General features: G+C 37.1%; 1 protein-coding gene across 2 annotated transcripts in view; it reads left to right on the top strand.

Annotated features, from left to right (window-relative positions):
- Window positions 1–16,439, top strand: part of LOC149154943 (SWI/SNF complex subunit SWI3B-like) — a 138,067-nt gene extending 121,628 nt beyond the window's left edge. Inside the window, exons 3-7 of one of the 2 annotated variants that reach the window (XM_089441501.1) lie at window positions 14,517–15,002; window positions 15,163–15,329; window positions 15,501–15,550; window positions 15,825–16,009; window positions 16,099–16,439. In XM_089441501.1, coding sequence (XP_089297627.1) covers window positions 14,517–15,002; window positions 15,163–15,329; window positions 15,501–15,550; window positions 15,825–16,009; window positions 16,099–16,278 — 1,068 coding nt within the window. In that variant the 3' untranslated portion in view covers window positions 16,279–16,439. Of the gene's footprint in view, window positions 1–14,516; window positions 15,003–15,162; window positions 15,330–15,500; window positions 15,580–15,824; window positions 16,010–16,098 lie in introns of those variants that run through there. The other variant, XM_089441502.1, reaches the window with a different exon arrangement.
- Window positions 16,440–25,997: the final 9,558 nt, after the last annotated feature.

The following is a 25,997-nucleotide window of genomic DNA, read 5'->3' as shown; positions in this document are numbered from 1 at the left end:
AATAAGATAAACCAAACATTTCTCCTAAAATGAATTGGCAAACTTATTCTTAGAATACTACTCTAAATCAATGATATGTGCAAGATAACTTGCACACATCAATCCAAGTAGGATGCCAAGTATAAACTAATATCAATTCAATATGCAAAAGAAATTAAACACAATAGCAATAGCATGAAAGGACATCACCTCATAACGTTAAGAGAAAACTAGCCAAATAGCCCCAAAGTCTTGATTATATTAAGAAAAGTATGCAAGTACAAAATGACAGAGTTTCCTCAAGCCCAATAGGTCATAACATGATACAATATGAGAGCCCATAGTCTCATTATATAGAGAGTTGGGAGCAAATCCCAATGAAAAATGATCATGACAAATGGCATTGGAGCCAATCCCAAGGTAGAGAGAGCCAAACTCTAAGTGGAGATGAGAGAGCCACCAAAGCAAAATCGAATTCCCTGTGTCACCATGAACTCCTCCAAGAGAAATCAAATTCTCTATGTGGCACAATAGTAAACTGAAATGTGAACCAAGATAAGTTGTTGACTCAAGTCCAAAACCAAACTCTATCGATGTGATGCCACCACTGTATATGATGCTAATGAGGAATAGCCTAGATCCTCCAAGAGAATGCGTGGTCCCCTCAAGAGAAACTTGAATCCCAAATTGAATTGTTGAGTGTAGATGAAGTGGAGTATAAGTGAGACAAACTCCCATGAAATTGTTCACAAAAATCCTATCAGATATTCCTCTGTGCATTAACTCCAGGAAATTCGAATTTTCCACAATTGCAAGTGTTGCATTATTCTGAGAAATTCGATTTCATTGAGATAATGGTGTATTTGTGATGCAATGTGCTAAGTGATCATGTGCTTTCTTTTGACTTGGGATAATTTCCAAGTCATTTCCATGTCATTCTGTCACAAGGAATAATTTATTTCTCTATATTTTGTTTAATTCTAGCCTAATTAATTGCTACATTTTCATTAAACAAAAGAAAAATGGATTTTGAGGGTCTAAAACACATTATTAACCCCTCAAAGTGTGTCATAGTAGAAAGTTGAGGGTGGGGTAATTTTTATTACTCATACCCCATACAAACTCTCTAGACAACACTTATTACATTACAATTACAATTTTTATTGCGATTTTTGACCTGCGGGAAATCTAAAAAATTAAAAAATGACTACCTAGACCTAACCAAATTCCACGAATTTTTTTGTGTGATCTAGTATGGTAATATACATCGACTCTAGACACTAGGACTCACCCAAGGCCTCACCATCAAGCCATACTCCGGCTTTGGGGTAAATTTGGAGGAAAAAACTCAATTAATTATTAACTCCTGGTAGGGAGATGATAATTAACCAAGTGAAAAAAACCTCCCAAAGTAATACTCACTTGTTGGCAAGGTCCCAGGCTACCTAGGCTTGTTACAGACTCAAAACTCATCATTACTAGCATCACTTATTACAATTTCCTGTAGGGCGTGGAATCTGGGTACAAGAGAAAATGATGAGAAGTAGAAGTAGAGTTAAAAAACTCTGGTGATTTGATGATATCTGATGGTACAAGTGTTCTTTGGTACATCCTTGGGCATGGAGTCTTCATATAATCATCAGGTGCCACTCTAGTGGTCAACATTTGGCTCCATATGGGGATGCATGCTAGATATGAAGTGATAGTGTGCAAGAACTTGGAATCTGCATCCACTGACAAAAAACATATATTAATAGTATCCATCCAAAACATCATCAAATGAAATTAAGTATAGAAATGAAGAAATGGAAATTTATTCTAAGAGCATAAATGACAATTTATTCATTAAATAAAATTGCTTAACCAAAAATGACAAGAAACAAGGTTAGAAATATGATACAAAAAGATGCCCCATGGCATTAGATGTCTTTGGTGAAATCCATCTTGAGAACCTGCTCACTTTCAGGCAGATCCATGGGCTACTTTCTGATGTGCCCTGTCCAATTCTGATTATCTTAGGACTTTGATCCTTCCCAACACTATGTTGCACATTGTCATCAGATTTACCAAATCCTTTCCGCTTTTTTCTTTTCTTCTTAATAGATTGTGATGTTGATGTTGATGCAATCAAAGTAGAACTTTCTGCCAATCTTGAAGATGCTCAGATGGAAAATTTAAAGTATCCAAGACTTCTTTGACCTGCCTTTCTCCATTCTGCATTTGCTTTGACATGGGTGATGGATCATTCTCATAAGTATTATTTCTCTCAGTTTCCTTTCTATCCAAGTCACCTTCAATCAACGATTTTTCAATAGAATAAATTACCTCCTCATAATGAGATGAAGCTTGCTTCAATGGATTGGGAGGCTTATGATTTGTTTCTTTGTTCTTTTCCCATTCGTCATTTGACCTAAGTTGGAATTTTTGTACTTGTAATCTTTCCACTTCCTCCTACCTATTCTGAAAAGTGACCTGATTAGCCTTCATAACACTTATTTCCTGGGCATGATTTGTTTTCATGGTGTTGATTAATTGCACTTGTTTTTTTTCCATGGCGACCAACCTATTTTGAAGAACAACCATTTGACTAGAATGATTGACCTCCATGGCCTTTATTGTTTGTGCTTGATTCACCTCCATGGTCTTAATGAGTTGAGCTTGGTTGAGTTGCATATCCTTAATCATTCAAGTCAACTCCTTGCTGAGATCCTTATCATTTTCATGAACTTTTGCTTCGATCTTTCTTTTATCTTCATATTTTTCTTCAAAGGCGTTAATGATTGGTTCTAGAGAATCGAAACTCTTAGCAGTTAAGTCTATGATGTTGAGTTGGAGTAGCATCGGATGTGCTCTAGCCACGAAAATTGGTGGAGAGGCTAAGGCACATGAGATCTCCAATACCCAGAAAGGGTTTGGGCAGATTCTAAACAGTTTGGGAGATATTAAAATAATTAATATTTTTAATGGAGTCCCTAAGTCTAAACTTAGGAAAAATAAAATATTAATGTGAATTAATATAAAACTGTGTTAAAATGGTCCAAAAGTCATGGATAAAGCCAGATTTAATCTTAACCCTTGATTAGGGACTTAATCTCGGCCATTGATGTGTTAACGAGAAAAGTATAAGAGGAGGCTCGAGGGTCACTTGGAGAACACACTGAGGGAGACCAGTCAGTTCAATTTCTGGAGCGGGGTTAGCTGAGAAATTGAACTAGTGGTCTGGTGAGTAGTCAGGAGGCAACAAGTACGGAGCAGAGAGGTGGGATCAGTAACTGAAGATCAACGCTGAGGTAGGAGAGGCAGACACAGGGCTTTTCAGGCAGACACAGAGGCAACAGAAGACTGCATAGTCACTAGCTGGGCCTACGTGGGTGACACAGAGAGGCCCAAGGCTGACGCAGAGGGTTGGAGAGCCACACAGAGGTCAGCTGCGCTGACGTCGGGATTGGGAGAAGTGCTAGAGAATTATTTCTCTCTGTGGGTAAGCCAGTTTGGCACCTTATTGTATTGAAAAATTGTTGAATAATAAAAACCTCCCTTGCTGCACTGGTTTTCTCGCATTGGGTTTTTCCAGGGACTATTGTCCAAAATAACTGTGTCAATGTGTTGATTCTTGTGCATATGTTTGTTTCTGTATTATGGTGCGATATTTGCAACAATATTTATTTTAATGTTTATTGAAGTAATTTCATGAATAACTTATTGTGGAATAAGTAGGAAAAGTAAATCAGTTGCGGCAATGATAGAATTTTCACATATGAACCAATCCGTATCATCGCCATCTAATGAAAAGATGAAAAGTTTTATTTTAACATCCTCATGGTTAATATCATGGCACCATTTGCTCACACAAAGGTGGAAATTCCTAAGGTGAGTTTCAGTACTGATGGCATTGTTACCTAGAAAACTTGACAACTTTTCAATAGCCTCAATGGCTTCATCCGGAATAAAATACAGATAGCTTGGAATGCCAGTAAAATCACAAGGGGCGAACAAATCATTAATGCTGTCATGCGCACTTGATGCTGAAAGAGCAAATGGATACCAGATAGAGGCTCATGTCCAAGATTAATAAGAAGTCTACGAGAAGGAGGCTTCAAGCAAAAATCTTTGCAGAAAATGAAATAAGTGGAGTCGCCACTTGAACAAGAATCTAACTCTAAAATCCAACATGTAAAAACCAAAAGTAAGTCTTATTTCCCAGGTACAAGAAGACTTGCCCCCGACAATGACGCTAAAAATGTTGTTCCTGCTGCCTACACCTACCTACAGGGTAGTGAGAAAAGCCTTCAACCCCACAAGGTGTGGTTGGTGGCAGGGAACTCAGAGAAGGGGCTGTCGCACTGTTTTCAATTGTCTCTTTTTAAGCCATCTCCTAGGTTATTGAAGGGGGGTGGTCTGTTGGGAAAAGTTAAATTAAAAGTGATATGAGGTTCTAGGAGAGTGTTATAGTGAAAATGGATTACTTTTAATGATCTATGAGCAAAATATGATATGAGCAATAACAATGAAAATCATTAACATGAAAAACTCATAAAACCAGTGCCTTATAAAGAATTTGCTCAACAAAATAAAATATACATTTGCTCAAAGTAAAGATGGAATGCTTCCAATAATAAAAGCAAAGTAACCCTGAAATGCAAACAAAATATATTAGCATAAGGTATCTATAAAATATAAAATCAATTTATGAATCAAAACATATATTGTCAAAACTCAACAATTATAAAATTCACTTTAAAAAAAGTAAAATAGGAGATGCTAAATGCTAAATCAAGATGTCAATATGGAATTAAACTTGAGCATGAAATGAAAGCACTTATTACCAATTTTGAAGAATCACAATACTTGCTTTGAAATGTTTCTTGAAAATAAACTTTGCAATATAATAACTCAAAACATCAAGATACAAGTAAAATAAATGTGATGGAAAATGCTCTTGGTTAATTTTATTAGCTACCTCTACAACAAGATTGCAATTGAACTCTTCAATCTTCAAACCTCACCCTTGCCCAAAGATTTGGGTCTCATAGTGAGGAGTCCATAGAGGAGTAGAGGGTGTCTACTTCAACCAACTTATGTTGGAGGTAAAATTTTAGTGAGGCTTGAGACTTTCCTATACTAAAATGCTTAGCTGAAGTGCAAATTGTGTTAATACCTTATTAAAATAATGCTACATGCAAATGCTTCAAAGAGAAATAATATAGTTGCAAAACTTGAGAGACTAGAATGTAAATGAGCTCATATGCGTTTGTACAATTAAATGGAAAATATGCAAGTAAAATGAAATAGATTGTTTTAAGCTACAATTGTTTAAAATAAATGATAATGCTCCAATAGTTTCCATGACATATAACATAAATTGACCAAGAAGTGAAACATGTATTTGAAGAAATTATGAAATAATTAAAACTTTCCAAAGTATGAATTGTTTACGCATGAGATAAGATTTGCTCAAGTTTACAAGTTTGAAGCTTATGCATGTGAGAATTTAAATACAAGATTAGGAAAAATTGCATGTGGAGTGAAATGTGTTAATTTTAAGCATGCACAAAATGAAATTAAGTGCTAGAAAGCTAAGAAAAACTATAAGCAAAATTAGTCCACCCACAAGAATCCCTCCTCTAAGTGAGGAAGGGGGATGCCATGGGAAAAATCCCAAGCTCCCTCAAACAATTTTTTTATATCTTTTATTAGTGCTTGAAATGGGTAAAAATGCCTCTAAGAGGGCTGCCCACAATATGAGAGAGATCCTTACAAAGATAGGAATTTAACAAAGCTAGACTCTCTCCCAAAAAATATAACAACAAGCTTGAAGATGGAAAAACTCTCCAAAAGAGATTTACAAGGCTCAAAAGGCCCACGACCTAGATGAGTTTGCAACTCTCCCTCAAATGCTTACAACCTCCCTAGAAATCAATCCTTGAATAGCGTGAGAGGGTCTTTCATACACACGAGTGAGTAGTTTCCAAATGCTTCTCCTCAAGCTCCTTGCTGCCCAATGCTCAAGCCTATGGGTTGCAAAACAAAACCAATTGTTAGTGTGAAACTAGGAAAAAGAAACCAAAACTAAACTACAATTTAATATACAAAATACTAGCTCAAGTAATGGTAGTGAACTTTCATACTTACCTAGCTTTTGAAATTACTCTTGAATAATAGATATAACTTTGAAAAAGCTAGAATCAAAAAAGTATTTTAAATTTAGATGGATGATCAAGTAGTTATAGAGTAAGAAAACTCACTCTTGCTCTTCGTTGGATGAAAGACTTTGAGTGAAAAAATGGTTGAGTCTTGGATCACTTTGACTTTAGGAGTGAGTTGATCTAATTGAGATTTCTCCCACTTCCAGATGGATTCCTGCACACAATACAAAAGATCTTTCCTACACACTTGATCAAAAATTAGTTTGCAAAATGATTAGAGCAATATAATGAATAAGATAAACCAAACATTCCTCCTAAAATGAATTGAAAAACTTATTCCTAGAATACTACTCTAAATCAATGATATGTGCAAGATAACTTGCACACATCAATCCAAGCAGGATGACAAGTATAAATTAATATCAATTCAATATGCAAAAGAAATTAAAGTTTAAACGCAATAGTAATAGCATGAAAGAACATCACCTCATAACGCCAAGAGAACACCAACGAAATAGCCCCAAAGTCTTGATTATATTAAGAAAAATATGCAAATACAAAATGACAGAGTTTAAAAATATGCAAATACAAAATGACAGAGTTTCCTCAAGCCCAATAGATCATGAGTCATAACATGATACAATATGAGAGCCCATAGCCTCATTATATAGAGAGTTGGGAGCAAATCTCAATGAAAAATGATCATGACAAATGGAATTAGAGCCAATCCCAAGGTAGAGAGAGCCAAGCTCTAAGTGGAGATGAGAGAGCCACCAAAGAAAAATCGAATTTCCTGTCTGTCACCATGAACTCCTCTATGAGAAATCGAATTCTCTATGTGGCACAATAGTAAACTGAAGTGTAAACCAAAACAAACAGTTGATTCAAGCCCAAAACCAAACTCTATCCATGTGATGCCACCACTGTAGATGATTCCAATGAGGAACAACGTAGATCCTCCAAGAGAATGCATGGTCCCCTTAAGAGAAACTTGAATCCCAAACTGAAGTGCCGAGTGTAGATGAAGTGGAGTGTAAGTGAGACAAACTCCAATGAAATCCTCTACAAAAATCCAGTTAAATATTCCTCTGTGCATTAACTCCTCCACGAAATTCGATTTTTCCACATTTGCAAGTGCTGCATTATCTCTGGGAAATTTGATTTTTTTGAGATAATGGTGTATTTATGATGCAGTGTGCACAATCATCATCGACATGTCTTTTGACTTGGGATAATTTCCTAGTCATTTCCATGTCATTCTGTCACATAGAATAATCTATTTCTCTCTATTTTATTTAATTCTAGCCTAATTAATTGCAAAATTTTCCATTAAAGATAAGAAAAGTGACTTTTGAAGGTCTAGAACACATTATTAACCCCTCAAAGTGTGTCATAGACAACACTTATTACATTTCAATTACAATTTTTATTGTGATTTTTGACCTACGGGAAATCTAAAAAAATTAAAAAATGATACCTAGACCTAACCAAATTCCATGAAATTTTTTGTGTGATCCAATATGGTAATATACATCGATGTTAGACACTAGGACTCACCATCAAGCGGTACTCCGGATTTGGGGTAAATTTGGAGGAAAAAACTCAATTAATTAATAACTCCTGGTAGGGAGATGATAATTAACCAAGTGAAAAAAACCTCTTAGAGTAATACTCTTTTGTTGGCAAGGTCCTAGGCTACCTAGGCTTATTAACAAACTCAAAATTCATCATTACTAGCATCACTTATTACAATTCTTCGTAAGGCATGGAATTTGGGTACGTGGAATCTGGGTACAAGAGAAAATGATGAGAAGTAGAAATAGAGTTTAAAAACTCTGGTGATCTGATGATGTCTGATAGTACAAGTGTCCTTTGGTACATCCTTGGGCATGGAGTCTTCATATAAATCATCAAGTGCCACTCTAATAGTCAACATGACCATTAGTGGCGATGACTTTATGTTTGACTTCATTTTTTAGTGCAAGGTATTCACGTTCTTTAGCTTTATCCTAATACTATCATGCACCAAATGGTTCAATGTGTGCACCAAACACCCAAACCAAAAATGTGCTAATGTAGCTGCTCAATGATTATTCCTGCTGCCTTACAACTAACTGCATTGTTAGTTATTATTAGAATGACGTTGATTGACCCATGATTTGAAATGGTTTTCAATAGGACTTTTGCAATATTATTAGTGGTCTTTTCAATTGCCAAGAAGTCATAGGATGCAAGCAAGACTTCACAACTACCTAGCACATGGACAACATTTGTCAGTGGTTGTTTTTCTAAATTTGTCTAGTGATACATACAATGGATATACCATGTTCACTCGAAGCATTTATAAACTGTCCTATAGCTCTTTGGATTTTTCCTTTTCTAGTAACACAATTCTAGTTTTCCCATACTTGAGGCTGTTGTATCCTTTATGTTCATTTATGATGAAAGTAACCATGTCATGCCAATAGGGGAAGTGCAAAACTTTGAATGGAATACTACATGTAGAGAGAAACCTCACCACTTTTGCATCCACCTGTCCCTTCCACAAACATAAGGAAATATACTATGTTCTATGTGGAGCAAGCAAGGATCCACTAGCATTAAGAGATGGGGTATGCTATACCTCATTGTATGAGGCTCCACATTGTGATTTTCATCATATTGATGGAGATTTGTTGTTGATATCTCTGGACTAGCTTGGGGGGGATTCAAGTTCATATAGCCTCCTTATCTTCATGGCGTTGGATCATTTGATGGTCTTTGGTTCGGGTGAGTCTCACTTGTCCAGGATTAGATGATTGTGCCTTTTGGTTTGGTGGGGAAATCAGTTGATGGTATTGGAAAACAACTCATGTTTTTGCTATGGGCATCGATGAGTTCTAACCCCCCTAAGTACTTATTCCTAGGGAACACTATACATGAAGATATTTTATCATTTGGGGGAGTCTCACTTCTCCTCAGTTAGGTGATTGCGTTGATTGGTTTGGTGGGATGGTATTGGAAAACAAGACATGTTTTGCTATGGACATTGATGAGTTCTAACCACCTTGGCACTTATTCTAGGGCACACTATACATGGAGATATTTTTTCATTTGTTGGATTTATGAGGTAGTTATATGGACATGTTTTTGGGCACACCTTTCCTAGGTGCTCTCTCATCTAATTGCATGGTTATTTTAGCTACACTTGTCATCTTTTGACCTTTGGAGAGTGTGCTCGCCTCATTGATTTGGCTCACACATATTTTTTTTAATTTGAGTTGGTTAGGGTGGGATTTTATTGAGAGGTGTGTGGTATACTTGTAGGGCCACACATGGCACATTGCATGCGTGTACTTGGTCTTGTTTATATTTGGAGCATATTCTTGGATGGCGCACTTGCGTAGACACTTCTTACTATTCATGAAGATATATATGTGTGTGTGTGTGTGTTATTTCATGGAGTTTTGACATGGTCAAAACTGTAATTCTTCCTTATCTCCTTCGATTTGTCTCGTTGGAGATGGTCCATTTGCTATTTCAGGGTTTGACTACTTCATTTCTTCTGGAGCACTAAATCGACTTGGTTTATTGTACATTCATCCATGAAGTTGGTTGCCTTGGGATTCACACACGTGGATTGGTACATACATTTTGTGGATCACTTGCTATTTTTAGAGGTTGGTCATGGGGCATTTTTCTAGGAAGAATATTTTATTGTTATATTTCTTATGTATCTTGGAGGGTGCACTTTGTAAGCTCTTTTAGGTGGACTCTTGAGCACACACTTCAAGGTTGAACATTAGATATTAATTTGTACACATCAATTCTTGGAGGGTGAATTCCCATGGACATCTTGCATGTTCATTTGATTGTCTTGTTGCATTTTAGTTGTATGCTCTCTCTTGGTGACTTTTACTGTAATATTTTTCCTAGTTTTGGAGGGTAAGTTGTCCATGAGAATCTTGTGCTCATGTATCATTACATGTTCAACCATGGATTGAAGGGGGAATCTAACTACAATTTTATATTATTTATTTGATTTGTCATGGAGTTACTTAGCAAATTATAATTCTTTGTTTTATGAGAGAAGAGTATCCCTCTATAAAGAGGATTTTTCTCTCCATTGTAATGGTGGTTGAGACTTTGTGGATTGAGGAGTTCTCCCCTTGGATCTTGTAGGTATGCCACATGCTTGGAATCTTATGGAAGATTGGAGGTATATTTTCATTTTATGTGAGGCTTTCTTTGTGCACTTTTTCTTTCACATGATTTCTATGTTAGGAAACCCTTGTATTTGTTGATGTGATTGTCTTGTTATGAACCATCTTCATTTGGATAAAGTAACGTGAGGATGTCACCCCTTATTGCTATTGTTGTTATGTTAGCTTTACATCTAATATTGTTGGTAGATTGATATGGCATCACCTTCATACTGAAGTTTTTGAATAACACACCTAGCTTTCAAAGGACAATTTTCAGCAATAAATTTCAAAAAGCTAGGGCTGATTTGTGGCATGCATAGCAACCCCTATTACCCTATGTTTTTATGCACTAGCCTTCTGTGATATGTACTAACTCGACTCCATTTCCCCAAAGTGTGATTAGGCATTTGGTCTTGAAGATTTCCTTCATCTTTCCCTTCTCACAACACCCATGCTTCCATTATACTACATCCACTAGTTTTGTTAAGGTTTACTCTTCATAAAAGACATTGTACCTGCACTTTATAGCCTTGGCAATTCTACCATTTAGGGCAGTCCCCTTTGAGTTGGAGAAAGGCCAGCCAAAAGTCAGTGGAAGAGTTACTGTGGTCATAGAGCTTAGCGTTTCCGAGTTGCACAAGACTGTCCCCTTGATGCTTAGGACTTTATATCATTTGGGGGTGCCAGATTTTGTTGTAACATGTTGGCGGCATTGCTGGAGATAGTGTCCTTTTCCCAGAGACATGTAGATCAACTACATTCTTTGATGAGACATTGTAGATCAGCCACATTTTTTGATGAGGGTGTTTATTTGATGTTAATTTTAGATAACAATGGTATGTTCTATGCTTTAGCAGAATTTAGTTCAATGTTCCTTATCAACCCAGTGACAATTTCCAATTATTTCCAGTAGCAATCACATTAACTTAATCACATTGACAGTAAATGCAGATAGAACATAAAAACAAGTGCAGAAGACAAGCTAAGACAATAGGACACAAGATTTGGCGGATGCCAAGGAAAAACCCCAATGTGGGGAAAACCCTTTAATCAAATCTTCTTATTATTATTCAATAGTTCAGCAGAGAGAGAGAGTACAAATATCAAATTCACTTGCCCAAAACAGTCCTGACAAATCTGCAGTCAACTGCAGTCAAACTTCAGCCCTAACCAGAAAGTCAACACTGGTCAAAATAGCAGCAACACGTCTTTAATGCAGCTCGGTCAACCCAAGTCAAACTTGGTCTAAACAGGAGGTCAAAGTCAGCCCAAAACAGTTTGGTCAAACTTGGTCAAAGGAGAGGGAAATACTGCTGTAATTATCTGCAGTCAAATCTGAAGTCAACGCTGGTCAACCTTCCCAAAACACCTCGGTTTCTATGCCCAACAACCCAGCATAGGAAAATCTGAAGTCAAAGAAGGTCAAATGAGCCCTGGTCAATGCTGGTCTGTTTCTCTGGATTTTCGGCCTGCAATTAACCCTGAAATTTTCTGCCTCCTGCCACATGTGCGAAGAAGAGAGAGAGAGGCTGCCCAAGCTATATGAACCAATCAAGAGAAGAGAGAGAGATGAATGATGTGATGAGTGATGTCCAAATGAGGAGAGAGGTCACTCCTATTTATACAATTCGTTGAGGGTGAGGAGACACATCCATTGGGCTTCTTGAGCCTACATTTGACTGAGGCCGACCTTGACAATTTGTGTATGAGAGAGAATAAATTCAAAATTCCGCTTCTGCTTGTTTGAATGAGATGATCTTTATATCAAAATTGGACCACTCGAAAAGTGGAATCCAATGCAATAATCATCTCCATCATATGAGCTGTCCCAAGGTGGAATTTTGCTGGAGTTGCCAATTTTAACATTTGAAGATCATATTCTCATCTTGGTGACTCCATTGGTTGAAGCAAGCAACATTGTGCAGGCATTGAAAATTCATCTCGGCAAATCCACTTTCTTTTGTATGAGGTATGAATATATTCATTTGCAGATTTCATGTTCAGATTTGAAGATTTAAAAGTGAGGGATCATGGCATTAACTACATGGTTGGCTGATTCCTATGCCCCGTTTGATTTTTTAGACATTTTAAGATTTTCAAATGAAACTTATGATCGTTTGCTTGATAAAGTCGGATTATTTCATGGGTATCATGATTTAGTTTTGTTACATGTTACATCATTCATTGAAATTATGGCAGATTTTCATAAATTTTATGAGGATGTTCGGATTATGACTTTTGCATATACCCTTGAGGATGAGGCATTAGAATTGTATGAAATTCTTGGTAAGAAAGGTATTTCTTCACTTGCAGATTTTATAATAGTTTTTCTCAGGTTTGGGATTGTCATTATGATGAAGACAAGTATGAGAAGGTTTTTGAGGATCTTAGGACAGCTACAAGTGAAGATGACATTGGTTTTGGAGCATTCTTCTCATTCCCTATCGAAGATCAAGCATCTGAAGGACCACCTCATGTTTCTGTTGAATATTTACACGAGGAGGACATTGTTGCTAATGGACGGGCCACTTCATTCACTCAAGAAGTTGAGGGTTTGATAAGTTTTGATATTGAAATTTTGATCTTGATGGAATATCTATTTGTGATTTTGAGAAAATTAATTTATAGGACAAAACCTTGGAAGAACAACATTGTTTTTGTTTAAGGGCAGCCGTGCAAAAGAACATTGTTTATATTTGTTTGTGAGGATTTGGATTGCTGGAATTTTTATGGAGACCCCATCTATGATACTAGTAGCGAATATTTGTAAGATTATAGTGCTGATTTTGGAGCCTGTGGACAGCCTTATGTTGTGGATGAGTTGGCTGAAAATGAGGGTGTAAAATTAAAAATTTTGTAGCGTTAGTTTTCCATAGATTTATTTCAACGCTTGCAAAATGTTTTCAGAGTGATAATACATAAATTTTTCATCCATTTTCTGCCATAAAGTAGAATATTTTTAGAATTTGGATGATGAAAGTGCTGGAAATTTCCAGCCATCACCTCCTTCAGATTTGTGTGTTTACTTTGATTTTCAGCTAGAAAGTGTTTTCTTTTCCGGTGCTGGAAATTGTTTGGGGCAGCAAAATATTGTGTGTAGATTTTATGACACCGATTTTCAGACATCAAATAGTAATTTCATTCTTAGAAAATTTCATCAGAAATTACCAGTATGGCAAGGGTTGAAGCTGGAGAGGAGGAAAGGCATGCCACTACTTTTTAGTTACTAGTAGTATTGGCTTAAAATTTGTCTCTTATAGGTTTAGGGTTGGGTTCATGTGGGAGGATTTTTGACAAACCATCCTCTCTCGAAGTATAAGAAGATTTCTGATTGTTGCAATAACTTAGAATAGGGTAAAAGGCAAGAGTAGTGGGTTTGCCTGGCACTTAAACTATTAATTGTGAAGCCTAATATATTCAAAATTTCAAATCACTTAGCACCAGGCTAGTTTGCAGTATTTGGAAGGATACTAAGTTTAATATAAAATAGTGCTGGGCCTATTCAGAAAATTCTTTTGTCAAGGGGAAAAAGCTAACTAGAGTCTAGTTATTAAGATTGTAGCACATCCATTGGACTCTGGAAATCTCAAAAATAGGCGAGGGGTCATGCTTGGATTGGAAATATTCCATAATGTCAAGTTTATCTGTGAGTCTACATCTTATATCATTTCACTTGGGAAAGGACAGTTTGCTTTAAATTTGTTTGTGTAAAATATCAACCATGTTAAGGTTTCACCAGGTTGGATGAACTCCTATATCCTTCTCTTGCTCTCTTTACGTGATCAATTGATTCTCGGTTGTTCTCACAGTATACACTTTAATCTCTCTTTTTTACATAGAAATCTGTTCCCTTGCATGTGCATGATTGTTGGCAACTTGGCATCACTTCTTTTGGCATACATACGTTAGAGGCCCTTATGAGGTAGTAGTTGATGTTAAGTTTCCTTACTGTTTCCGGAGTTGAAAATAATTCTGGTCTTTAGTTTGGTGATTTAATACGACTTGAGTGTACTATTTTAATAGTGATTTGTTGGCAATTTGGCATCACTTCTTTTGGCATACATATGTTAGAGGCCCTTATGAGGTAGTAGTTGATGTTAAGTTTCCTTACTGTTTCCGGAGTTGAAAAGAATTCTGGTCTTTAGTTTGGTGATTTAATATGACTTGAGTGTACTATTTTAATACTGATTTGTCACTTTTGGGGCAGGCAGGTTTTGTGCTGTGTCCAAAATGTTACGAGAATGGAAATTATGGGCTTGGATTGTCTGCATCTGATTTCAAACGAGTTGAATTGAAAGAAATGAATCAACACAAGAGTGTAGAATGGACAGATGAAGAAACTTTGCTACTCCTAGAAGCTATTTTTCTTTATAGTGATGACTGGAAATGTGTTGCGCAACATGTCAGTACCAAAAGTGAGGCTGATTGTGTTTCCAGATTCATACAGCTTCCTTTTGGAGAGCAATATATTGACAACATCAGCAATGAAAGCAGTGACAGAAGATCAAGTAATGTTACAGGTGAAAATACCATAATCAATCAAGTTTCCAGTCCAAAGGACAGTAGCACCCAAGAACAGCAGGACCATGTTTGCAACGATGCTAAGCATAATATGGATGACGTATTAGGTCCTCCTCTTAAACGGAGGTGCCTTACACCATTTGCCGATGCCAGCAATCCCATAATGGGTCAGGTTAGTCATGCAATCTATTTGGTTTATATTATTCTCTACGATATGTGCATACTTCACTACGTTTTATGGTGGTCAGCCTATATACCACTGTTTGTGACAGTAGTCAACTTCCTTGTGAGTGTCTTAATATAGATTTTTGGAATTTATCCAACACTGTTAGGTAGCCTTCCTTTCTGCCATGGTTGGTTCCCATGTTGCAGAAGCTGCAGCACATGCAGCTATTGCAGCTTTGAGTGAAGAGGATCCTTCTGCAAGCCAGGTGACAAGTGCTCAAGAGGATGAGTGTCAAAATCAGAAAAATGGCACTGTAGTGAGTGGGCTAGTGGGGTGAGTATCTTGCATCATGAGAATTTGGAAGGAGGCATAATCGATATAATTAAATAGTTTGTACCTTTAGAATCTAGACATATATCTAAATTGTTAGTTTTAGTAATGCAACTTCCAGTTTCAAACTAAGGATTTTTCTTAGTGGCTAAGTAATAAACCTTTTTTTTCCAGGGCTGCAAATGATTTTGTCATGGAGGATAGCAAGAAAGAATCTCATGGAGGTGGTGCTTGATTTTGTTTCTTGTACTTGGTATTTTTTGTAATTTGTAACCTGTTTTTGTTCTAATTTTGCTGTTTAACAAGTCAAATAGTGTCTTTCAGTGTCTATACATTATCAGCATGAATTAAGCAACTATATGTTTTTTGAACTTAAAAGAATCATCTGCAAAGTTTTATGGATTGTTGTAACAGCTTCCATCACACTTTTTTGAAGCATCTCCTCTACCACATTTCACTTATTAGAGGTTTCTGCAATGGCACATATTTACATTGCAGGAACTGATCAAACTACAGAAGATGGTAAGTCTCTTGCTGGTGAGAAAGAGATGACAACTTCAACAGGGGAAATGAGAGTTGCTACTGCAACGGCTTTGGGCTCAGCAGCAGTGCGTGCAAAGCTTCTAGCAGATCAAGAAGACCGAGATATTGAAAATTTATTTTCCACTGTTGTTGATAGTCAGGTATGTTGTTCTAGAGAGTTTGCCTGTTACATGTGTAGTATCAACCTTTTGGAAGAAACATGACTAAGAAAAAGTCTCTTGAATAACAGATGAAGAAGCTACAGGAAAGAATTCAGCATTTTGAGGAATTTGATATTATCATCGAGAAAGAACGTGCACAAGTAGAACATATCAAGGAGCTTTTGTTCACAGATCGAATATGTTTTATTCAAAATACTATTAAATCTAGAATTTCAGGGAGCGAGGAAAAGAAATTAGAAGCTACATAGTGGGTTACTCTTGGATGCTTCTTGCCATTTATTATCAGGGGTATTCCCTTGGACCCTATGGCTCATCTGGGATATAAGCTGTACAATGTATCGAGCCAAGCTGTATTCTCATCTCGCTTATAAAATATTAGAAACCTTGTATGATGCATTGTCATTTTCCACTTGCGTATCATTTATGGTGACTCCCACGCAATGCTTTCAAACTTAGACTCTGCCATGACTTCGACCTGTTTGAATTAAATGACTCAGTTTACTAAAAAAATATTCCACACTATGATTTCAAATCATCAGAGACAAACTATGCAAATCCTGCTCATTTATAAACCATGTAAGGGCCAATATATCAGAATGGGAATGTGTGCAATACATATAACGGTCCACTAGGATTGCCAATAAGCTCCAAGCTAATTTTCAATGAACTGTCAATGCTGTTCTAAAAACACCAAATGCTGTCAATGAGAGAGGTGTGCTGCAAATAAGGATTTTTTTTTTTATTTTTTTTTGCCCTCGGGAGTTTATGGTGAATAAAATTATGTATTAGGTTAGTTTTTTAAAAAGAATACCGTTTCCCTTAAATCATGTTCTGTGGGACTGAGACAGGTTGGCTCGACCAAGTTGAACCGCTTTGGTACCAAGCCAGTCCCCCAAATTGTTTTGAAGACTAAGTCGGTTCAGCAGGGGGTTGACATGACCAAATTGGAGTCGTAGTTGATCAAGTTTCAAAATGTTGCTGCTATGATGTTGTTGGTGCTGTTTGTGATGTATGTGCTCCTAGTGTTCAATTCGGTTGGTTTGAATAGACTACAAAATGTGTATCCTTTAACATAATTATATATATTTTGCTGCTAAGTAGACACATCAAACTGGTCAATTCTTTTGACATTCTAAAGTGTAACCATCTCGAGTGTTGTGCTTCCTTTATCAATTACAGTGATATAGCTTGATGTACAAATGCTTTATTCCTAGACCAAATAGATGGCTCTTATAAGTTAGGGTTTTGCTGATTTGCAATGTTAGGGTATACAATGTCCATAACAGCTAAAGAAAAGGCCTCATAATGAATAATCAACAAAAGGGAGCAAGGCCTTCCCATAGAAACCAAGGGTTAGGGTACAAATGCTCTATTCCTAGACCAAATAGATGGCTGTTATAAGTTAGGGTTTTGCTGATTTGCAATGTCAGGGTATACAATGTCCATAACAGCTAAAGAAAAGGCCTCATAAGGGAACAAGGCCTTCCGATAGAAACCAAGGTTTAGGGTTTATTGATGGGTTTTTATGGCCAAAAACATGCATAGAAACCAAGGGTTAGGGTTTATTGATGGGCTTTTATGGCCAAAAACGTGCATAAACAACAAAAAGGGTGATGTAAGAGCCCTAAAAGGGAAGGTTTAAACATGCAAACATGTTAGATTTTGCTTATATATAATTTATTGAAGCAATTCCTGCTCTATGAACCATAAACATCAAACTTAAATTTACTTTTATGCAGTTTTCCACATATAAACCCTGGCTGCTGACTCCATATGTTCAGGATAAAGTTAAAGAAGTGAAATTTAATTAGTTTAGAGGTGGATCAACATGACTTACGAGTACTGCCTTATCGTAAATGGGCTTAATGGAGTCTTCTTGGGCTAAATTCAACGAGAACGAGTTTGATGGAGTAAGTGGGGATGATTAGGGCATCTACTTTTAAAACTCTTTTCCTTGTGAGGGCAAAAATTAAATGTAAGGATTGCACAATTAGAGTTTTCTTGTAGTTTTCAATGAGAAAAAAATTGCATGTTATTATGGAGCAAGTTTGAACATAGATTTATTATTTAGTCACGGCATAAACAGAAACCCCACTTTTCCAATACAACATGCAAAATATATAAAAAACATGAAATTTACAAAATTCTCCATAGAAACACTTATTTCAACCCCAGGAAACATCTCCACACAAAATTCCATCTCCAAGAGAATTTGTACCATAGAAATATCACATTTTGCCCAAGTAACAAAAAAGGACTAATGAGAATTTGTACCATAGAAATATCACATTTTGCCCAAGTAACAAAAAAGGACTAATTCAAATCCTGCACAAGAGGAGTGATAAATGTGATGATAAAAATGGAATAAGGGGAGTCTATTTATATGAGGCTTAACCACTTCTATTTTCACAAATGTACAAGTAAAAGCCCTAATGCAAGTTTATTGGAGTGTTAAAGTGAGAGCTTACAAGCTAAACTCATAATAGCTCAAAAACATAACAAATGATGCCAAAATAGCCCATACTTGTGGGAGAAAGGCCTCCTTCACTATGATGTCATCCTCAAGGGTGTTGTTGAAAAGTGTAACTAGGCTCGGTTTTCATAACGACTTGTAATTATGAATTTATGAAATGAAGAAAACAAAAATAATAAAATATATTTTGTAATACTTGCATCATGGGTTTCATGAGCAAAGAGTTTTTATTATAGGTCAAAGACTTCTTGATGTCTTTAGGGATTTGTCATCTTGTCATAAATGTATAATTCAGAGTCATATATAGGAAGTGTTGTTACACTTGTAAAAGTCCTCCAAGATAGACAAGCACAATCATCCTATGCTGGCCTCAACGTGTGCAGAAAGAAGCTTCATGTCGGCTCCAATATATATATATATATAAGTGACATGTCGGCTTGATTATGGAGACATGTCGGTTCACTTATTCATGTTGGCCTAATATGGAGCCTAACCACTATATATAGCCAACTCGGATCATTCCACAAAAACAGTTTTCGGATCACTCTCTGACTTCGGATAATAGAAGGATAGTTTGAGTGTGAGACAAAACTTCGGATAATTGATAAGAAACTGGAGACAGAACTTCGAATAAATGATAAGAAGCTGGAGACAGAACTTCGGATGGGTGACAAGAAGTTGGAGACAAAGTTTTGGATGGAGACTTCTGTGGGAATTCAGATCCCTCTTTAGTATACATCACAGTGACAGTAAGGAGAAGATTGTTCGATGCTAGTGCTACTTGAAGACAAGGTCATCATGATGTCAAGGTCAGTGCTACTCAATGCAACAAAGTGATAAAGAGAAGAACATGAGGATGATTGTGTCTTGGTCTAGGAGACAGTGATGGTCAAGTATATTTGTCAAGGTCAGTGTACTCATCCAGTGAAGAATCTATAAGAAGAGAGTTGCGGGTTTTCCCCTCAAGAGGAGGGGTTTTAGCCCTGGCTTGAAGCCTAATCATTGTGTCATTGTTCTTATTGTTTTGATTGCTATTTGATGTACTACACATAAATAATAAAGGACAACAATAATAGTTACACAAGTAGTAATCATGTGAGAGAATTTAAAATAATGTCTCCCCTACCCAAATTCTCAACATGGTATTAGAGCAATGGTCACATTTAATGACATCTTAGTGACAATTAAGGGTTGGCTATCTCTTGGGTGAAGGATTGAAATCACCTCAGTCACTGTTTCAATACTATATCTCTTTGTTACCTCTAATTCAGATGGATTACAGTCAAGTATTCATTACAGAATCAGTGAAGGTTCAAACGCTCGCTATACTCGGATACCATCCTCGGTCTCGGTTCAGTAATACATAGTCCTCGACATACCTTTACAAATATAGATGTTGCAATTCAGATGGTCTACATGCTGGCTTCAATTTGAATACTAACCACAGATTGGATAAATATTCAGTATAGCAATGACATTAGTCTCAGATCCTTTCAAGAAAGATCCCAGAACCTCAAACAAGATGGATAAAATTTTTGTGGTACTACAGTGACAGTGCTTCACTGTATAGGTGCCATTTGCACAGTAAGTTTGGAACAACGACAATATCAATACCACAGAATGTCATAGTAATGTGCCACACGATATTGCTCGGTGTCAAGAGTAATCTCATCATTCACCTTGTCGTTGCTACTTTATTACAATTAATCTCAAAAAGTGATTGGTTCGACCTATATGACAGTACCATAAGATGATCAGTGTCATATGAATCAGATGTATGAGGAGTCAAAGTATCTCAAGGCTCAAGTGATCTCAATAACATATAGTCTGAAGCAGTTTCGATAATGCTATAATTATGCTATGGTGCTTGATGCTGGACAGTGCAAGGTCTCAAAGGAAGTCTTATAAAAGGATTTTAGTTGTGTCATGCTAGGCAGCTCAAGCAAGGATCTCATTCAAGGAAGTATCAAGGTGAAGATCTCCTCTTCACGTGCCAAGTAAGTATCTTTCATGTTTATAATCAATCCTTGGTTTAAATGACTTCGTGTTTGCAAGGAGTCATTGAAATTCCTTGCATAAGAAAGAAGGATAGGTATAATCCTTGAAAGAGAAGTCAGTGATATCTATGGAAAAGTCTCTGAAGATCAAACATTGTTTGAATCTCTGTTTTCAAAACCGGCTGGCTCGGAACCGACTCGACCGAGTTGGTCCGAACCAGGGCCTCTCGCAATGACTCTGCCTTGGATTCGGTTCGGTCGGCTAGGTTAATACCGAGCTGGCCGGGTTGTCTAACAACGCGGCCGGCTCGGCGGAGTCCGAACCTACTCAGCTGGGTTGGAATAGTGGCGTGTAAAACCCGTCAATCAACGATTTAAAAAAAATATGTTATTTTGGGGGACTCCAAACTGGTTCTTATTTTTCCTATGTGGTCTTTGGGGTCCATTCCCCTCTCCTAAACCCTATTTAACCCACCCAACCCCTCTCATTTTCTCACAACGATCTCATGCATTTGAGTGAGAATTTCAGTGAGAGTTTGTAAGGAGTTGTTGAGTTTGTTTTTGGAGCAGCGGTGAGGAGTCTTGGGCAAGCATTGTCGCTGGAGTGAGGAGCTTTTTGGGCAGCCATTTAGAGCAGCATTTGCCATTGAGGAGTTGGTTTCTTGGAGCAAGCTTGAGGAGGCAGTTTTTGCCTGGAGGTATTTTTTTTCACTTGTAAAAATTTGTTTTTGCTTGTTAAATTTTATGTGCAAATCTGGAAATCTTAAAGAGTGTTTTCTGTGAAAGAAATGAACATTGAATCAATGCTTTTTTGTTTTGTTTTCATTTTCAAATTTTTTGCTTTCATTTCCAAGTCAAAAAATGGCACCTAGAGTGAAAGATGCTGCTTGGGCATATGTTGATATGGTTGATAGTCAAATGCATTGCAAATTTTTCCATAGGAAAATTAAGGAAGGTCCTGGGGGCATTAATAGGCTGAAACAACACTTGGCGGGGATTATAGGCCAAATTACTCCATGTACTTCACTAGAAATTGGGGAGATTAGGAAGGATTTGTTAGCCAGCGTTGAAAAGTTTAAAGAAGATAAGGTTATGCAAAAAGAGTTGAATGTTGAAATTGGGAGGAAGAGGAATATACAACAAATGTTGGCTACCAACCCCAATTTTGATTTTGAGGGTTCTTCCTCTATCCCTTGTATTGATGCATCCAACCCCTTCCGACATGTTCGTCCCTATTTTGAGTCTATTCAAGAAAAGGGAAAGGGTAAAATCAAAAAGGGGGATATGAATATCAAAAGTTATTTCACTCCCTCCTCTCCATCAGATGCACATGGTCCTCAAGCTAGTAGAAGTCATATGCAGCCCACTTTAGATGACCATTGGAAGAAAAAATTGAGAGAGACTGCTTGTGATTACATAGCTAGATGTTGGTATGATGCTGATATCCCCTTCAATGCTTCCCGTTCACCATATTATGAGCCAATGTTTGATGCCATACATGCTGCTAGAAATGGCTTCAAAGGCCCTACTATGCATGAGCTAAGGGGGTATCATTTGCAGAAAGAAATTGCCTCCATTAATGAGTATTTGAAAGATTTCAAGGACTCATGGGCAAGAACAGGATGTACCATCATGTTAGATGGATGGACTGATCAAAGAAACCATACCATCATAAACTTTCTTATCTTTTGCCCACAGGGAACCATGTTTCTAAAATCAGTTGATCATCTGATAAGGTAAAAGATGGGCAATTGTTGTTTCATCTATTGGATGAGGTTGTTGAGGAGGTGGGGGTGGCTAATGTTGTTCAAGTCATCACATATAATGTCTCTAACTATGTTCTTGCTGGTAAACTATTAGAGGAAAAACACAGAACCATCTTTTGGACCCCATGTGCTGCACATTGCATAGACCTCATGCTTGAGGATGTTGGCAAATTAGATTGGGTCAAAAACACTGTAGATCATGCCAAAAGCATAACAAAATTTATCTACGATCATTCATCGATTTTGACCCTAGTGAGGAAATACACAGGGGGCAAGGATATTATTAGGCCTGCCATCACTAGATTTGCTACTCATTTTTTGACATTGCAATCCATGGTTTCACAACATAGAAACTTGCAAAAGATTTTTTCCAGTGAAGAATGGAATCAAAGCTAGTGGTCTCACAAATTGGAAGGCAAAGAATTGAAAAAGAAAGTTAGTGAAGAAATATTTTGGAGAAAGGCAACAAAGATTGTGAAGCTTGTTGAGCCATTGGTTAAGGTGTTGCGGTTGTTAGATGGAGAAAGATTGGCTATGGGCTTCATTTATGAGGCTATGGATCAAGCAAAGGAGCAAATAAAGAGGGCATACAAGGATAAAGTGGCTAAGTATGGGCCCATTTGGGCAATCATTGATGAAAGATGGAACAATCAACTCCATCGTCCTATACATACAGATGGGTATTTTTTGAACCCATGGTATCATTATAAAGCTAAGGCGACATGAGCTTTGAAGGGGGAGGTTAGAGATGGATTGATTGACTGCATTAATCACATGATCCCTTTCGAGTGTGGTTAGCTAGAGATATACCGATAGGTCACAACCTTCAGCAATGCCTCAGGTACCTTTGGGAAGAACCTAGCAAAGATTGCAAGGGAAGCAGATGAGCCAGGTAAACAAAAATTTCAATTTTCAAATTCTTAATACTTATTTCGTTAAATCGTTTATAATTTGAAAGTTGGATATAATTTGTAATTTTGTTGAGCTAACTCATTACACTCCTATGCTTTTTGCAACACAATGGTGGGAGGCTTTTGGTAGCCATTGTCCTGAATTGCAGAGTTTTGCAATTCATATTTTGAGTCAAACTTGCAGTGCTACTGGGTGTGAGAGCAATTGGTCTGTCTTTGAGAGGATTCACACAAGGAAGAGAAACTGTTTGGATAAAAAACGGTTAAATGATCTAGTCTATGTCCAATACAACCTCCGGCTCAAACGCAACCAATTGCTTAACAAAAGACCTGATTCAGATCCTGTTGTGTTGGAGGACATTGATCCAACATCAGATTGGGTGGTGGAGAGTCATCCAACGGATTTTGATTTTGATGAGGATCTTGATTTTTATTTACAGCTGGAGGCATCACTCGAACATAATGTTCAATTGAATGCAAATCCTGATCGACTTGTACCAGCCTCAGGGTCAACCCCAAGTCCTCTAGTTGCAGGCACTTCTTCTATGGAGCCACGACAGAAGCACATATCTCGTCTATCTCAGCTTGCAGCTGCTGTATAGTCTGCTAGTGCTACCACTTCTACAGTTGCAGTTGGAGATGATGATGAGGAGGAGCCATGGGGCCCCCTGTCTGACTCTGATCCAGAGGTTGATCCAGATGATCTTGGCTCCTCTAGTAGTAGCCAGTAGTACTAGTCACAATTTACTTTTTTTGTAGAGGCCATTTCTAGCCTCTTTGGTTATGTGTTTTTGTTTTGATCTCTATATCATCATCATGTATGTATTGGACAGTGCACTGGGTGCCATTTTGATATAATGGATATATACATGGGCCTACTTTGATCATATGTTGTCTTCCTTCTATATTCTAATGATGTGTGTTTGGAAACATGAATGAAAATCTTTAAAATTATTATTATTATTATTATTATTATTTTTTAAATATTTAATGTATTTTTTACAACTACTGAGTCATTGAAATCAAGCAGGCCGAGTTGATACCGAGTCGGAGGCGACCCTCGGCTGAGTCGGTGTCGGAGTTTTAAAACATTGGTTTGAATGCATTAAAAGTATCAAGGGACTCATATGATTCTTATGAAATCAGTCGAAGGTCCTCTCATCCCTACGTAGTAGGAGAGAAGACATAAAAATAGATATATGAAATGATAGAAGATATATTCTCTGAAGAATGCAGAAAAGGAGGTCATACCACTTAGACCTGATCTACACAAAATTGAAGGTATCAAAGAATGAAGGGATATCTTCATGAGATCTCAATTGGAGATTTGGGAGAGATGATAAGAAGATAATCATCATCGTTTTCTAAATACACTAACTGATAAGCAAGGTAACAAATGTCCATAGACAAGAAAGTTACCTCATTCAACTTGTGATCTCTATGCTAGATAGAAAAAGACAAGTTGAGGGCAAAAGTGTTGAAGACATTTGCAGAAAGGAAAGACAAGGATGGTCCTCAAGCAAAGACAAAAATAAGTATAGTTAAGATTCAATACTATAGAAAGATTTTGGAAGCTCATATCACTGAAAGATGGAGGAAGCTAAAAGGGCCAAGAAAATAGGGAGTATCAAATCTCTCCTATGAGTAAGATAGTATCCCTCACAAAAGGGTCCTATCATAAGCTTCTAAATCTTGTGTTATAAGAAATGACAATGATAATAAGATGTATCATGGCATCATGGAAGCATTGGAAGCAAGAGCTCGTGACATCACCATGGGAATCATGAAGGACAAAAGGGACAAAATCCATGGCAGTTAAACATAAAGGATATAGCTCTTGAGAATCTCATTCAACATTGAAGGAAAGAAAGATGTCATCCAGGACAAGGCTCATCATACATCAAAAGGGAAATATCTGCCAGATGGGGATATACAAGATCATCAAGGTTTTATAATGGAATCCTCATTAGAGGGTTCACTAATCTAGAGAGGAAGCACGTGTGTCATCAGGAACTCCAATTTATGGAATTCATGGGATGATGTGATGACATGAAGCAGATCAAGGGATTGAAGATCTTTTCAATCAAGGAAGCTGCTAGAAGTGTAGATGACCTAAAGGAAAAATTAGATATGTATGCTTGTATTTAATATTATAATGTCATGTCATATGGTTGCAGGTAACATGGATCATTACTTCTATCTTGAGAAGCATGATCAAAAGAAAAATGATCTTTTCCTCTGAAAGAATGCAGGAAGGCATAAGTCACACTAGTTGAAATCAACATAATATGTCCTCATATGAAATAGTCGACTAAGAAACTCTAATTGAAAGCTCTTGGAAATGGAATGAGGAAGAAAGAGATCGTGAGATATGCAACCATGATGAAGGTGATCAAAATCCAAAAGACCAAGAAGATTTGATTAGGAAATCTCTTGGAAAGCTATGAGGACTCTGTTGAAAGTATGAAAAAGATGAAGATCCTTGACAATGGATATCTTTGGGAGAGGTGTCAACATATATGCATGATGATGTACCTACAGGAAGATGTCACGATGAATAGCCATATCGAAAGGTACAATTTGATTTAATGTTATGTTCTGATTTCTTGAATAATATTTGGATGAGTTCATGCAGGGCTACTGGCACAAGAGTCGTAAGTACAAGTACAACTAGCATTCATGTGGTGGATGGAAATTCCCGAAAGAAACATGATGAGGAAGAAGTAGCCATATGACGAATGTTCCAAGATATGTATCAAGAAGGTCACTTTCCATGAAGAAAGGAATGACATACCGAACCAAGAAGGAAAGTGATGGATG

This window comes from Pinus tabuliformis, chromosome 9, assembly GCF_031772625.1.
Source record: "Pinus tabuliformis cultivar Carrire ecotype Pingquan chromosome 9, CPIR1, whole genome shotgun sequence".
Lineage (NCBI taxonomy): Eukaryota > Viridiplantae > Streptophyta > Pinopsida > Pinales > Pinaceae > Pinus > Pinus tabuliformis.
This window is presented reverse-complemented; position numbering and strand designations above follow the sequence as displayed.